General features: G+C 46.8%; 1 protein-coding gene across 4 annotated transcripts in view; it reads right to left on the bottom strand.

The window, feature by feature from the left end:
• The window catches only part of Acsbg1 (acyl-CoA synthetase bubblegum family member 1), a 55996-nt gene that overhangs the window by 4720 nt on the left and 37753 nt on the right, over positions 1 to 13523 (bottom strand). For all 4 annotated transcript variants that reach the window (XM_076925257.1, XM_076925256.1, XM_076925259.1 and 1 more), the window contains 6 exons: positions 10008 to 10088; positions 9777 to 9926; positions 8928 to 9104; positions 6572 to 6753; positions 4799 to 5029; positions 3225 to 3442 (listed from right to left, as the gene is read on the bottom strand). In XM_076925257.1, coding sequence (XP_076781372.1) covers positions 3225 to 3442; positions 4799 to 5029; positions 6572 to 6753; positions 8928 to 9104; positions 9777 to 9926; positions 10008 to 10088 — 1039 coding nt within the window. The remainder of the gene's footprint in view (positions 1 to 3224; positions 3443 to 4798; positions 5030 to 6571; positions 6754 to 8927; positions 9105 to 9776; positions 9927 to 10007; positions 10089 to 13523) is intronic.

The raw sequence follows: 13523 nt of genomic DNA on the forward strand, positions 1-13523 counted from the left end.
TAAAGGTCACTGGCCACGTTCTGTGCCCAGGTCCAGCCTGATGTCAGGCTCAGAACAGAGCCAGGCAGTGCCCAGTTATGAGGAGTTCACAGAGCAGGACTGACAGGAACAGCGGGGGTTACAGGAGATGAGAAACTGTAGCCCAGATGAGAAGCGTGCAGAGAGGCTTGACAGGCAGTGCCCAGGATGGAGTAGAAGCACATAGCCTTTGACAGCTAAGGATGAGCCAGTGAAACGGGCTCAGGATAGTCACGGCAAAGCCTCCCTGCACGTGGGAAGCTCTGGGGTAATGTTTTAGAATATTCCAGCAATGGGGGGGGGGGAGAGTTACTGAGGAGATGAGCTGGCCAGAGAGGAATCTACACAAGAGCACAAGCCTCCAGGGTTTGTCTGGAATATCAGAGGGCAGAGAAAGAAATCAGAAGTTCTGGAAACATGAAGAGGCAGCTCTAGCCTGGCTCCTAACTCCCCCTTGCATGCCTCACTCTGTCTGCCACCAACACCGTACGTGGTTAAAACCCTTTAGAAAATTAATGTGTTAGGATTCCCTAAGTCTAATAAAGAACGTCTGTAACAAGTCTATGTCAGCCGTACTTAGCGATTAAATATGGAGGACAGGCCCTGGGATAGGCACGGCAGGGACAAGTCCTCGCTGAGCAAGCCTGATGACCCAAGTTCAAGTCCCCAGCCTGGGTGAAAAAACCCATGTGTAATCTCAATGATCCTACAGTAAGAAGGCTGGTAGAGGTAAGCATTATCCAGAAGCTCGTGGGAAGTTAGCCTAGTGTACTCAATAAGTAAGCAAAACCAAGAAGGTGTAAGGTGAAAACTGACTCCTGAGAACTGTCCTCAGACCTCCACACACGAGGCAGGGCGTTCATGCACTGGCATGCACGTGCGAACAAAATGTTAACATTTAAAAATGTTTTTTAAGACAGGCGGTGGTTGGCACACGCCTTTAGTCCCAGCAGTCAGTAAGCCAGAGCATGTGGGTCTCTGTGAGTCTGAGGCCAGCCTGGTTTATAAAGTGAGTTCCAGGACAGCCAGGGCTGCATAGACAAAAACAAAACAAAAAAGTTTGTTTGTTTTTTAAGTGTTGAAGATACTGTGCTGAGATCAGGAAACAAAACAAGAATTGGTTCCACCACACACACAGCTTTGGGGGTTGGTGCTCGTGGTCAAACCCAACCCAACTACTAACATTTCTGTTCCACACTGTGAAAGAACAGGTTCTGACCTGAGTGAGAAGGCACAATCATGATAATGTCATATACAGATGACATAATTTTGTCCATAGGAAATTCAAAAGCACACACGTGCTAGGACTCGCAGGGAGTTAGAGAGGCAGCTCAGTGGTAGAGTCCTTGCCTTCTGTGGGCAATGGCCTGGGTTCATTCCACAGAACTTCAAAAAAATCAATAGCAGCCGTGCATGTGGCACAAAACCTGTGATCCCAGCTTCAGGAGGCTGAGGCAGAAGGATTGCTATGACTTCTAGGCCAGCTTGGGCTACCTAGCAAAACCCTGCTCAATAAATGAACAAACAAACAAAGACAACAGAACAAACATAAGACTCCAAAGCAAACCACTCTACGAGGTCATTAAGATCATTTGAAGTAGGGCCTGCTGGGTAATCTCAGCTACTTGGCAAGCCTAAGGCACAAGAATTAAAAATTCGAAACCAGCCCAGGCAACAGAGCATGCATGACCCTGTCCTCAAGCAAAAAGTAAGTCTGGGCTTACATCTGTCAACTGTAGAATGCTTGCCTAACTGGCTCAGAGACCTATATTTAATCCCTAGTACAACAAAAAAGTCATTTGACCCAAGACAAACAAGTAATTACATTTTATATCTCAAGAACAAATAGTAAAAATTTAAATACCCCTATTTACTATAGCACATAAATAAAATTCTTAAAATGAATGGATGCAAAAACTCTACCCTGAAAACTAGAACACACTATGGAGAGAAAAGTCAAAGACCTAAGTAAACAGGGGAGAGAAACAGTGCACAAAGGAACTTGCAACTCAACTCTGAAGGACGGACCTACAACCTCACCAAACTAATCTACAAACTCGGCGAGACGTAAGCCAACCCACACCACACACTGCACAGTGAGTCTAAAATTCAGACAAGTGCAAATGAAAGGAATGTCCAAGGTCACCATGTTGACCTTAAGGACCATGGGAAAGGGCATCTTTTTGGTGGGCAGCACTGCTGTGTTTTTGGAGAAATTCTTACCTTTACCATATACCATCTAAAACAGTATCCTCCTAATGCTGTGACCCTCTAATACATGTTGTGGCTTTTACCATATACCATCTAAAACAGGATCCTCCTAATGCTGTGACCCTCTAATACATGTTGTGCTGACTCCTGACCATGGATTACTTCCACTGCTACTTCATAGATGTAATTTTATTATAGATGGTACATAGATGTAATTATGTTATAAATCATAATGGAAATATCTCATATGCAGGATATTGGATATAGGACCTCCGTGAAAGGGTGGTCCTGTCCCTCAAGTTAAGAACCCCTGATCTAAAAACAGGGCCTTCCCTCCCAGGGCTGGAATGCAGGTTTCCTCATTTGTCATTATAAAAGTGAACACTAGGTGGTGGAAGAAAGCACAGATCCCATAGCAGCCGCCTGCTACTCCAGCACTTGCAGGTACAGCCCCATCAGTGGAACCTTCTGCATGTACGAAGGACCTAAACCTTCTTCAGTTGGAACTAGGTTGAGCTGTGCTGTGTAAGTTCCAGAAAGGAAGTGGATCTGCCACTTGGGGACTGTGAGTACTGCACGAACATCTTTCCACAGAGGGGTCCCTAAACTTCCCTTTCCCTGAAGAAAATGAAGTTTCATGTTTTATTTTAAGTTTTGTATGCACTCTGCTCTACTCTCTATGGTGTCTGTGTTTCTATATCAAAATACATAATACGTATGCCTTCAGGTCTCCTGGAGTCCTGTTCGTTTCTATTGGGGAAGTGAATCCCTGGTTCCTTCTTTATTATCTAGGTGACCCTGAACTGTTATCTGGCCCCCTTGTTTATTTATTGGTACTTCTATATTGGTACTTGGCCAGAGCTGATATTGACAGAGATGTGGAGCACTCCGTGATGGCTCAGGGCCCAGTGCCGATGAATAGTGTTGGAAAGAGGACTTACTTCTGCACCAATTGCTCCTCCAATTCCCATGTGCCCCAGGACAGGGATGCTCACCTTTGAGGCGCCCAGTGATGTAGAGGAAGCCATCATCATCCAGACGGCCCATGTCCCCTGTGTGTAGCCAGCCTTCGGAATCAATGGCCTCACATGTTTTGTCCTCCATGTTCAGATAACCCATGAAGATGGTGCGGCCCCACAGGCAGATCTCACCGATGCCATCTGCATCCTGATTGACCAGCTTCACCCGGCAGCCAGGTACAACCCTGCCGGAGCTGGTGGTGAAAGAGACAAGGCCAGGAAAAGTCCAGAGTCAGCTCCTGCTGGAGGGCTCCAGAGTCTCCAAACTCTCAGTCTTCATTGGTGGTTGGGGTCCCCTCACAGAATTGTGTTTTAAGACTTAAAAATGATTGTATGTGCACTTGTACACGCACACAGATACCTGTGGAATCCAAAGGAGGGATCCTGGATCTAGAAATATGTGTGGTTAAGGACCAGCAAGTATGAATGCTGTGAATGGAACTAGATATTCTACAAGAGCGGTACATTCTCTTAACAGCTTAGCTATTTCTCCAGACCATCTTTTTCAGAATTTGCTATTACTATTATTATTACCTGAGTATTACTACCACCATTGTTATTGTTACCATTATTATTTGTTTGCTGTGTATATGTGGGTATATATGCATGTGAACATGTTCATTTGTATGTTTGCACACAAGTGTATGTAAGTGTGCTCATGTGCGTGCGTGTTCCTATGTGTGTGCGTGCCTGTGTGTATGTGTGTTTGTATGGGCTCATGTGTGTACGTGCTGTGTGTGTATGTTTGTGTGTATGCCTGTGTGAGGGTGCGTGTGTGTGCATAGTCATAGGCCAGGGGTCAATGTTATGTGTCTTCTTCGATCATTCTTGATTTATTTTTTGTGACAAGATCTCTGACTGAATCTGGGGCTCACCAGTTTGGTAAGGGTGGCTAGGTAGTGGACCACCTACCTCTGCCTCACTCCTATCTTTCTACATGAGTGCAGGGGATATGAACACATGCTTGGGTCATGAACACTTACTGATTGAGCCGTCTTCCAAATTGAGGCTTTTGTATTTTAATGAGCACCTTAGCCATGTAAGGCAGGGCCACTTGATGGGTTTTCACTGGATGGATGGATGGATAACCAAACTGCTAATAGAAACTGGAGCACTATCATACCAGATACAGAGGGAGGAGCACAAGAGACCACTCTTCAAATCACTCCCCAGACCTGACTACTCTCCCTGTCCTCCAGAAGCCTGTCCCTGACTCGTAGTCCCACCCCAGTGGGAGCCTGTCCATCAGCTCTCCTGGGACACAATCTAGCATTCCCTATCTTACTGGAAGTGGAAGAAGGAAATTCCTTTACCAGGGAGTGATACCTGGGCATCTAAGCTGTCTTGAGCCACAGGACATGTCATCTGGGCAAAGACTGCCCCTCTAGATGCAAAAGGGCAAGCAAGGGACCCAAAATGACACAGTTAACACTTGAGGCCAGAGATCCGATGTGACAGGGAGAGAGAGCATGAGGAACAGTTCCCCAAGGCCCCAAAGGGTATCATCAAGGTCATCTGAGCCCTCAGTGTGTCCCAACCTTGGGCCTTACCTGTAAAGCCGGTAGTTGTAGGGGCTGGACATGAAGTGGGGGCCTGTGCTCTCACTGAGGCCATAGCCCGCGTACAGGCGGATGTTGAGGCCCAGGAAGAAGCGTTGTGTCTCTGCCGTCATGGGAGCTGCTCCATAGAAGTTTTTCTGACACTTGGCAAAGCCCAGAGCCTGACGGACCCTGGCTAATACTAGGTAATCTGCCAGTCTGCTGGTGAAGGGCTTCAGGTCACTGTGAGAGGGTTAGGGAGAAGAATGGCCCATAGGAGGAAGAACAAACACACTCCTGTGAGTATACACCCAGCACGGCCACCGAAGCCGTCCGTTTTGATGAACTGTTTGTTGTTAATGCTGAAACCTTTGTAAATATTTTGGATATCGGCCTTGTAGGCAACAGGAATTTGTGCAAATGTAGGTGTAAGTGCTCCTGATTGCATGTAGACATGTCATGAATCATGAAGTCAAACAGGCCGAGCCATCTCTCCAGAATCCTGTTTGTTTGTTTGTTTGTTTGTTTGTTTAGAGTCTCGTGAATTTACTTGGGCCTTGAACTTGCTCCATGGCAAAAGCAGACCTTAACTCTTGATCCTCCAGGCTCAGCCTCCTGAGTGCTGGGATTACAGACCTGCACTCCCAGGCCTGGCTTCATAGTCACCTTTCATGTGTGTTAATGAAGCCATAGGTAAACGGATGTGTCCACATCTCTCACAGAGCTGGCACTCCTATAATAGAACCTCACACCCCCATCCCTCCCCTCTTTGAAGTCAGAAGTTCCAAGCCTAGCTTTGTGCTTGTAGGTAAGTGCTCTAACTCCAAGCTGGATCTTCAACTTGAAAAGCATTTTTATGTTGAAACAAGGCCAGCTCTCTCCTGTGGATATCTGTGCAGCGCTGTGTGGGACCTTGGAAAGGAATCGTGAGCTGGCTGTGATGGTCTATACCTATAACTCCAACACTTGGAAGGCCGGGGAAGGAAAATCCTGAACTTTAAAGTAGCCTGGGCTACATATTAACACTGTCTCAGAAAACAAAACGTAATAATGATAGGCAATCAGGAGGGACTTGAGAGAGGTCCGAGTAGTCAAAAGGGCTGCTGGGAAAACTGGAGTAGCTAAGCCTGTATCACTGAAGCCCACTGTGGTGGTTTGTGGTGGTTTGTGTTTGAATGCTTGGTCCATAGGGAGTGACAGTATTAGGGGGTATGGCCTTGTTGGAGAAAATGTCACTGTGGAGGCTGGCATGAGGTTTTATATGCTCAAGCTAGGCCTAGCGTGGCATTCTCCTTCCAGTGCCTGCAGATCTAGATATAGAACTCTCAGCTCCTTCTCCATAAACATGTCTGCCTGCACGCTGCCATGTCCTGCCATGATGATAATAGTCCAAACTTCGAAAACTGTAAGCCAGCCCCAATTAAATGTTTTCCTTTATAAGAGTGGTTGAGGTCACGGTGTCTCTTCCCAGCAACAGAGATCCTAACTAAGACAACCCTTCTAAAGCCGCTACTCAGGGCAAGTAGCTGGCAAGAGCTATCTATCCCTAGGAGGATGAAGTCTTCAGAAGAAGCAAGTCAGTCCTCCCAGCCAAAGCCCCCAAATGCCAACTGTCCCCATTATGTCTGCAAAGGGTATCATAGTACAAGCCCAGTTGTAGACAGGCTACTGTACAAGATCTCCTCAAACTGAAGTGTTCTGGAACCAGGATACCTATCAGAGTCTTGCTCGTTACTTCGTATGAACCAGCCCTGTGCCTCCCCAGGCCTCCTGCCCCCAACTTACTCGCTAGGGCAGGTGAGGTTCTGTTCCAAGGTGACTGACATGGCCCACAGCAGCATCTTGCGGCGGATGAAGCCAGACTGGGCAGCCACCTCCTGGATTCGTTCCATGATCTTCTCCCACACACGGGGCACTCCCATGTGGGATGTAGGCTCCACCTCCCGAAGTGTGTTCACTAGGGTCCCCTGCTCAAGGGCAGAGGGGAGCAGAGTTGGTACCAGGCCTGAAGATGCAGCCTCTCAGTATAAACGCTAATGCTACCCACAGATACTCCTGTGGGCGTGAACATTTGTACTTGCATCCGGTTTGTGCTAACAGAACTTTGGCGTAATTTGTCGACCACTGTAGCCTGATACCTGAGAAGCATCTTGACCCCTCAGACCTTCTGCATCTGTCTAACTCAGACATGATAACCTCATTTTGCCAGGTGCAGTGATGCATATTTGTAATTCCAGCACTTAGGAGGCAGAAGCAGAAGGATGGTGAATTTGAGGCCCAGGCTGGGCACATAGCAAGTTCAAAGCCAGCCTGAGCTATCTAATGAGAGCCCATCTCAAGATAAACAAACAGATAAACAAACAGATATATAAAACAAAACCAAAAAAAAAAAAAATGAAAACAAGGGCCAGCAAGACAGTTCAGTGGGTAAAAGGAGACTGTGGCCAAGCCTGACAACACGAGTTCATTCTCAGAACCCACATGGTAAAAGGACACACTTGACTCCTGACAGCTGTCCTCTGACCTCCACACTATACATATAGTACACTATAAACACATAAGACCCCTGGTGTACTCCATACGAATAAGAAAATGAATGAATGAATGAATGAATGAATGAATAAACAAATAAATAAATAAATGTAGGATGCAGTGGTTCACATCTTTAATCCCTGTACTTGGGAGACAGAGGCAGGTGGATATCTCTGATTTCTAGGCCAGCCTGGTTTACAAAATAAGTTCTAGGACAGACAGATCACCGATCTCTCTCTCTCTCTCTCTCTCTCTCTCTCTCTCTCTCTCTCTCTTTCTCTTTTCACACACACACTTGTCTCAAAAACAAACAAATAAATGTAATTTTAAAATTATTTAAAAACAACATAAAGGAGCTCTGGAGATGGCTCAGTCAGGAAAGCATGAAGACCTGAATTCAGCATCTAAAGAGACAGTCACAGCACATGGGCCTGAAACCCCATGGTGGAGAGTGGATCCCAGGGACTCAAGAACTGAAAAATCTACCCAAAATGGGGAACTCTGGGCTCCGCAGGGGGCCTTTCCTCATATAAACATCCTACATTCAGATGATGAAAACAACATGGTACAGACAGGAGTAGCTGAAATGAGAAGGGAAGGGCTCTTTAGAGAAGAGGAATGGAGGTACACATAGAAGAGGGGCAAAATAATAAGGGTGCCTGAAAAGCCACAAGGAGTCATACAATCCATATGGTCCCTGAAGAGCCCGCCTCTTCCTGTTTCTGCCATCTGCTAACTCGGGCCCTGTTATTCCCTCTCTATGCTCTCTGTCCCCTTGTCTGGCCTTGGTCCCATTTTACTCTCCTGTCTTCTGTAGTAACTGCAGGCTGTGTGCTCACATCTGAAGATTTGGAGCCAGGAGCCTCCAATGAGAGAGACCATGTGACGTTCGCCTTTCTGGGTCTCGGTTACTACACTCAGTCTGATCTTTTCTAGTTCCATCCATTTGCGTTCCACGAGTTTATTTTCCTCGACAACTGAATGATAGTATATCTCTGTACAATATTTTTTCCATTTTTTAATCTTTAATTTTTTTTAATTTAAAGGTGGAGAACTATAGAAGATAGCAGCCTATGTTGACTTCTAGCCTTCACGTGCTTGCACACAGGTGAGCACATGAGTACATGTAACACACACACACACACACACACACACACAGACACACATACATACATACACACCGACGACAACAACAACAGCCAGACAAGTACATTCTGCCTTCTCCTTTCCCCAGCAGAGTTTGTTTTAGGAATAAACATGTGACAGTGTCCAGTCTACCAAGACACCATGTTGGGGGTGACAGCTAGGTGCTTTCTGGGAACTTTTCCTCATGGTTAAAATAAAGATGCAAAGAGTAGGTATATTATATGAGATTGGGGTACAGGGAACTATGTTTACCCTCTGACCATCTTGTGGTCATACTCTGAGGAAGCGGTAGCTTTATGGTGGTTGAGACTGAAGAAGGCAGTTTATATGACTTTTCCTAATTGTTTGGTCATCTAAGTCAGGGCTATACAAATAGCTGCTGAAAGAACTCTGAGTGCTATGTGCACTGGGAGCCAGCAACCTATGGACACACACAGGACAGGATTCAGGAAGACAGACTGACCTTTAGAGCATCTGGATCTGCAAAGCAGACCTGGGCCCCCCACTGGATACCAGTCCACAGGTCGTAGATCTGAGCAGCAATGTGGCTGAGAGGCAGGTAGCTGACCACTACCTCCTGCTGCACTTCTGCTGGCTGGATGTCCCCAGCCTGACTGCCATACCGTGCTGTCCATGTGATCTGAGGGGAAGGAAAATGACCCCAGGAGGTCCACACACAGTCCTCAAAGTACATAAAGCAATGTTTCCTTAGGGGCCTGAGCTACCTCTTTACAGGTTCTCAGAGTAGGTAGGTGCCCTCTCGGGCATTTCCACAGGCTCTGGAGACCTCCAGGGACCAGCCTCCCGTCTGCTCCTTTTCCTTTGCCCTATGCAGTGCTCTGTCTTTACCACAAAGGGGTGAATGTTCCAACTAATCTAGCTCCTTAAGCTGAGCAGTCAGAGAGGCTTCCCCAAGAGGCCATTGAGGCAGGACCACAGCCCAGAGTCCCCCCATTCCATCCATCCATCTGGGTGTCTGTCTATAGGGCCACAGCCCAGAGTCTCCCCAACCCATCCATCCATCTGGGTGTCTGTCTACAGGACCACAGCCCAGAGTCCCCCCAACCCATCCATCCATCTGGGTGTCTGTCTACAGGACCACAACCAGAGTCACACCATCCCACCCATCCATCTGGGTGTCTGTCTACAGGACCACAACCAGAGTCACACCATCCCACCCATCCATCTGGGTGTCTGTCTACAGGACCACAACCAGAGTCACACCATCCCACCCAACCATCTGGGTGTCTGTCTACAGGACCACAGCCCAGAGTCCCCCCATTTCATCCATCCATCTGGGTGTCTATCCTACATTGTCTTGACTCAGCATCACACCCTTGGGATTTCCTGTGGTGCCTGATGTGTAGACGAGCACACAGCACTGGTTGGGCTGCTGGGTCTCGATGATGGCATCTAGGGCCTCCTCAGGCACTTCCTGCCCCAGTTCTATGAGTTCTTCCATCTATGGCAAGGGAGGGAGAGAAGTCAGTCTGGGACAGCTGGGTAGCATAGATAAACCTCACCCAGGGCCTGCTATTCATACCGTGTACACATTGGCCATCTTCTTTGGAGGAGGTTCTTGGTATATCACCACTGCCTTTAGATGTGGCAAGTCTTTCCAGATCTACATTGATGGGAAAACAAATTGGGTTTTAGCAAGAAAATGGCCACATCTTGGAAAGAATTTATCTACCTGTGTTAGTTTGGGACAAAATTCTCCTTTTTCTGACCCTTGACTCCAGTGGGACATCTCTGTCCAGGGTTCTCCATTATGGGTAGTTGGGTACAGTGACAGTGGGGATCTAGGGCCTGATTGAACAAGTCACACAACAGAATATTAGGTTAGCACAGATGACAGAGAGTCAGAAGTACAAAGGGAGCCCTAAACTCCAGTACAGAATGACTCCTAGGAAATATTACTAAGCAAAAAAAGACACTGTGCTTGTAGCATGATACCTTCACTTGAGAAAGGAATGCAGTGTGTGAGTACATGTGCGTGCACGCGCACGTGCACACACACACACACACACACACACACACACACACACACACAAGCAAGAGGCATTTTCTTATGTTTACCACAAGGGACTCTGGAAGGTTAAAACTCACTACACTGACTCTCTACAAGCAGAGAGAGGGAACAAGCATAGGAACAGAGAGGAGGGGAGAGTTCAGGTGTGACATATAATTTTGACATTGGGATCGTATGGATACTGTAATTATTTAACAAATTCATTCATATGAGAAAGAGAAAAGATGACTCTTCAGTACCTGAGAGCGATCTGAAAGGAGTGAATACCACAGTCAAGAGTGGAGGCTGAGGCAGGAGGACCACGATAATTATGAAACCTGATGATGCAGGGATTGTTTCTGTTAGCATTTCTTCTAAGGCTCCACCCAGCAGCTACCTAGCTAGGTAGGAGCCTGGCTTGCTATAAAAGGACTGGTTGGCCTCCCTCCCCCACCCCTCGGGCCTTACTCTCTCCGGCTTCTCTTCCTTCCCAGGCAATGTCTCTTCACATGTTTCCTGCCAACCTCTTCCTTTCTTTTTCTCTCCTCTCTTTTCTGGCCCTCTTTGTCCCTTTCTTTCCTACAATCCTTCTCAACCCCTTCTCATGACCCAGAATAAACTTCATTTTATACTAGACCTGTCATAAGGCTGGAACCTCAGGGGAGGTCTTCCCACGGGCCCACTAAGGCACCCCTTCCTGCCACATCATGCCACCACATTACAAAACATATCAGTCTCTGCTTTTATTTCTCTGACCATTTCTATAATACAAATTTTGTTTTGAACCTAAGGCAGGCATTTGACTGAGGTCCTAGAGGTGGACCTCATCTTCAACCATAAGGTAGGGATGGTTTGTTCCCTGGCAGAAGCTTATAGGCAGCTTTTTAAGCTGTCCAGCCTTCCCCCTCAAAGGACCCAGATATAAGCGTGGAAGCGGTCAAGAGAAGGCATACCCCGGCTACAGGGCCTTGAGTTGCTTTTCCTTCTTGTGACAGCTCAGCAAAACCACTGAACTAGGCCATTACATGGGTGGGATAGAGGTTTGTTCTAAATATGAAACTGCCTCATGGCTGTCAGGTGGTAGAGAGTAACCAGAGGGATTTCAGGGAGTCCAAAGCTGCCATGGCTACCTGGGGGCGGGGCAGAGAGCAGTGGAGGGGCAGGCGTGCTTGCTAATTTCAAAGAGAACAGTGTAACAGTGAAAGGGAGGGAGAAGAGTCTGAAGTAGCCTGGAAGTTTAGTGTAGAGGGAAAAGAAAGTGTGCAGGCTCGAAGAGCCAAGTGGATTTCACATGCATCACAGGCAATGTTAGACAATCTAGGCTGGGGATTGGGTTACACCTCTGACTGAGCATTGCCAAACTTATAAAGCCTTTGATTAACATTTTTAAAAATGTATAAAAGCAAAAAGGAAAAGGGGGCGTGGGATAGGGGTTTTCTAGGGAGGGGAAATGGGGAAAGGGGAAGGCATCTGAAATATAAATAAAATATAAAAATAAATTTAAAAAAAGAAAAAAATAAGGAGGAAAGAACATGGAGGTTAGCTCGGAGCTTTGATATGTTACATGTATGTGCTAATAGGAGCTAGATGTCCCATTTGTCAGAGGTAGGGAAGATAAGGCTCTTCCTGGCAGGTAGGTTCCCAAGGATGCTGAGTGTAGACGTCTATCTGCTTGCCAGCAGTCCTTCTCAGTCTAGCCTGAGCTAAGTCCAGACTGTTGGTTAGGACATTGTGAGTGGCACTGCCATTTCAGCGATTGGGACCTAACCATTCTCTCCAGCCCTTTGCGCATGCGTGTGCACATTCACAAGTGTGCCATGCCACAGGCTGACAGAAGATGTCTTTCTTCATCCACTCTCAACCTTTTTGTCTGAGGTCTTTCAGTAAGCTTAGCCAGTGACTTCCGGGGACCTGTTTTCTTCCTTTTCTTGCACCCACGGTTACAGGCACTTGCTGCTGTGCCTGGCTTTTCATGTGTGTGCTGCTGATCCAAACTCAGGTTCTCATGCTCACCTGGAAGACACTTTACTCACTGAGCAATCTTCCTGGCCAAGCTAGATTGAGTCTTTTAAAACACCACCCACCTCTCTTAAAATTATAATTACATCACTCACTTCTTCCCGTTCCTCTCGCCAAACACTCTCATAGACTCTTCCTAGCTCTCTTTCAAATTCATGGCCTCTTTTTTTCATTAATTATTGTTTACACACACACACACACACACACACACACACTCCTAAATACATTAAATACAGCCTGCTCAGTCTATACAGTGTTACTTTTATACTTGTACATTATGTTTTCAGGGCTGACTATTTGGTATTGGATAATTGGTGTGCTCATCCCTGGGGAGGATTAACTCGCCAGCTCCCAGAATTCCCTAGTTGCCTATAGTTCTTTGTGCTGGAGAGATTTAAGAGCCAGAGGATCAGGGTGTTCCTTGTGAGACTGTATCTCCTAGGAGTATCAGAAGCTCCACCCATGAAGTCTCAACATGACACCTTACCATAGGCTCAACAAGGACACCACCATTAGGCACACGAACCTGGATGATGAGGAGAGCTCATGATGTCTCAACCCTATGCTTGATTGGTTCCTGAATCATGAAGGCTTCAGGCCTAAGTGGGCCTCGGGAGCATAGCTCTGTTCTGGGTTAGGTTGTAACGAGTGAGGCTCAGAAAATGACCTAATAACCTCACTGCTCCAGACCTCCAGTGAGGCCGCTGGGTTATCTGAGGACTTCTAGGTCACAAAAAGTCTCAGAGTGCTTTGGAAATGCCAGGAATAGGTATATATCCCTAATGACTACTTCAGTAAAGTCAAAGAAAGGCACCTTTCCTGACCTCTCTGGAAACTCAGGTCCCATGATTCTAGAAGGTTGACCAGTTGGCTCTCAGACCAAGAGTTTGGACAAAAAAAGAAGAATACCTGAAAAGAGTTTAGCCCTCCTTGTTTCAGAGTACTGGTTGGGGCCACACAATCTAAGTCTATCTGTCCACTCCCAATCCTGAGCCAAGCCAGGCTCAGATTCCATTCAGCACTAGTGTG

This window comes from Arvicanthis niloticus, chromosome 26, assembly GCF_011762505.2.
Source record: "Arvicanthis niloticus isolate mArvNil1 chromosome 26, mArvNil1.pat.X, whole genome shotgun sequence".
In the NCBI taxonomy this organism is placed as follows: domain Eukaryota; kingdom Metazoa; phylum Chordata; class Mammalia; order Rodentia; family Muridae; genus Arvicanthis; species Arvicanthis niloticus.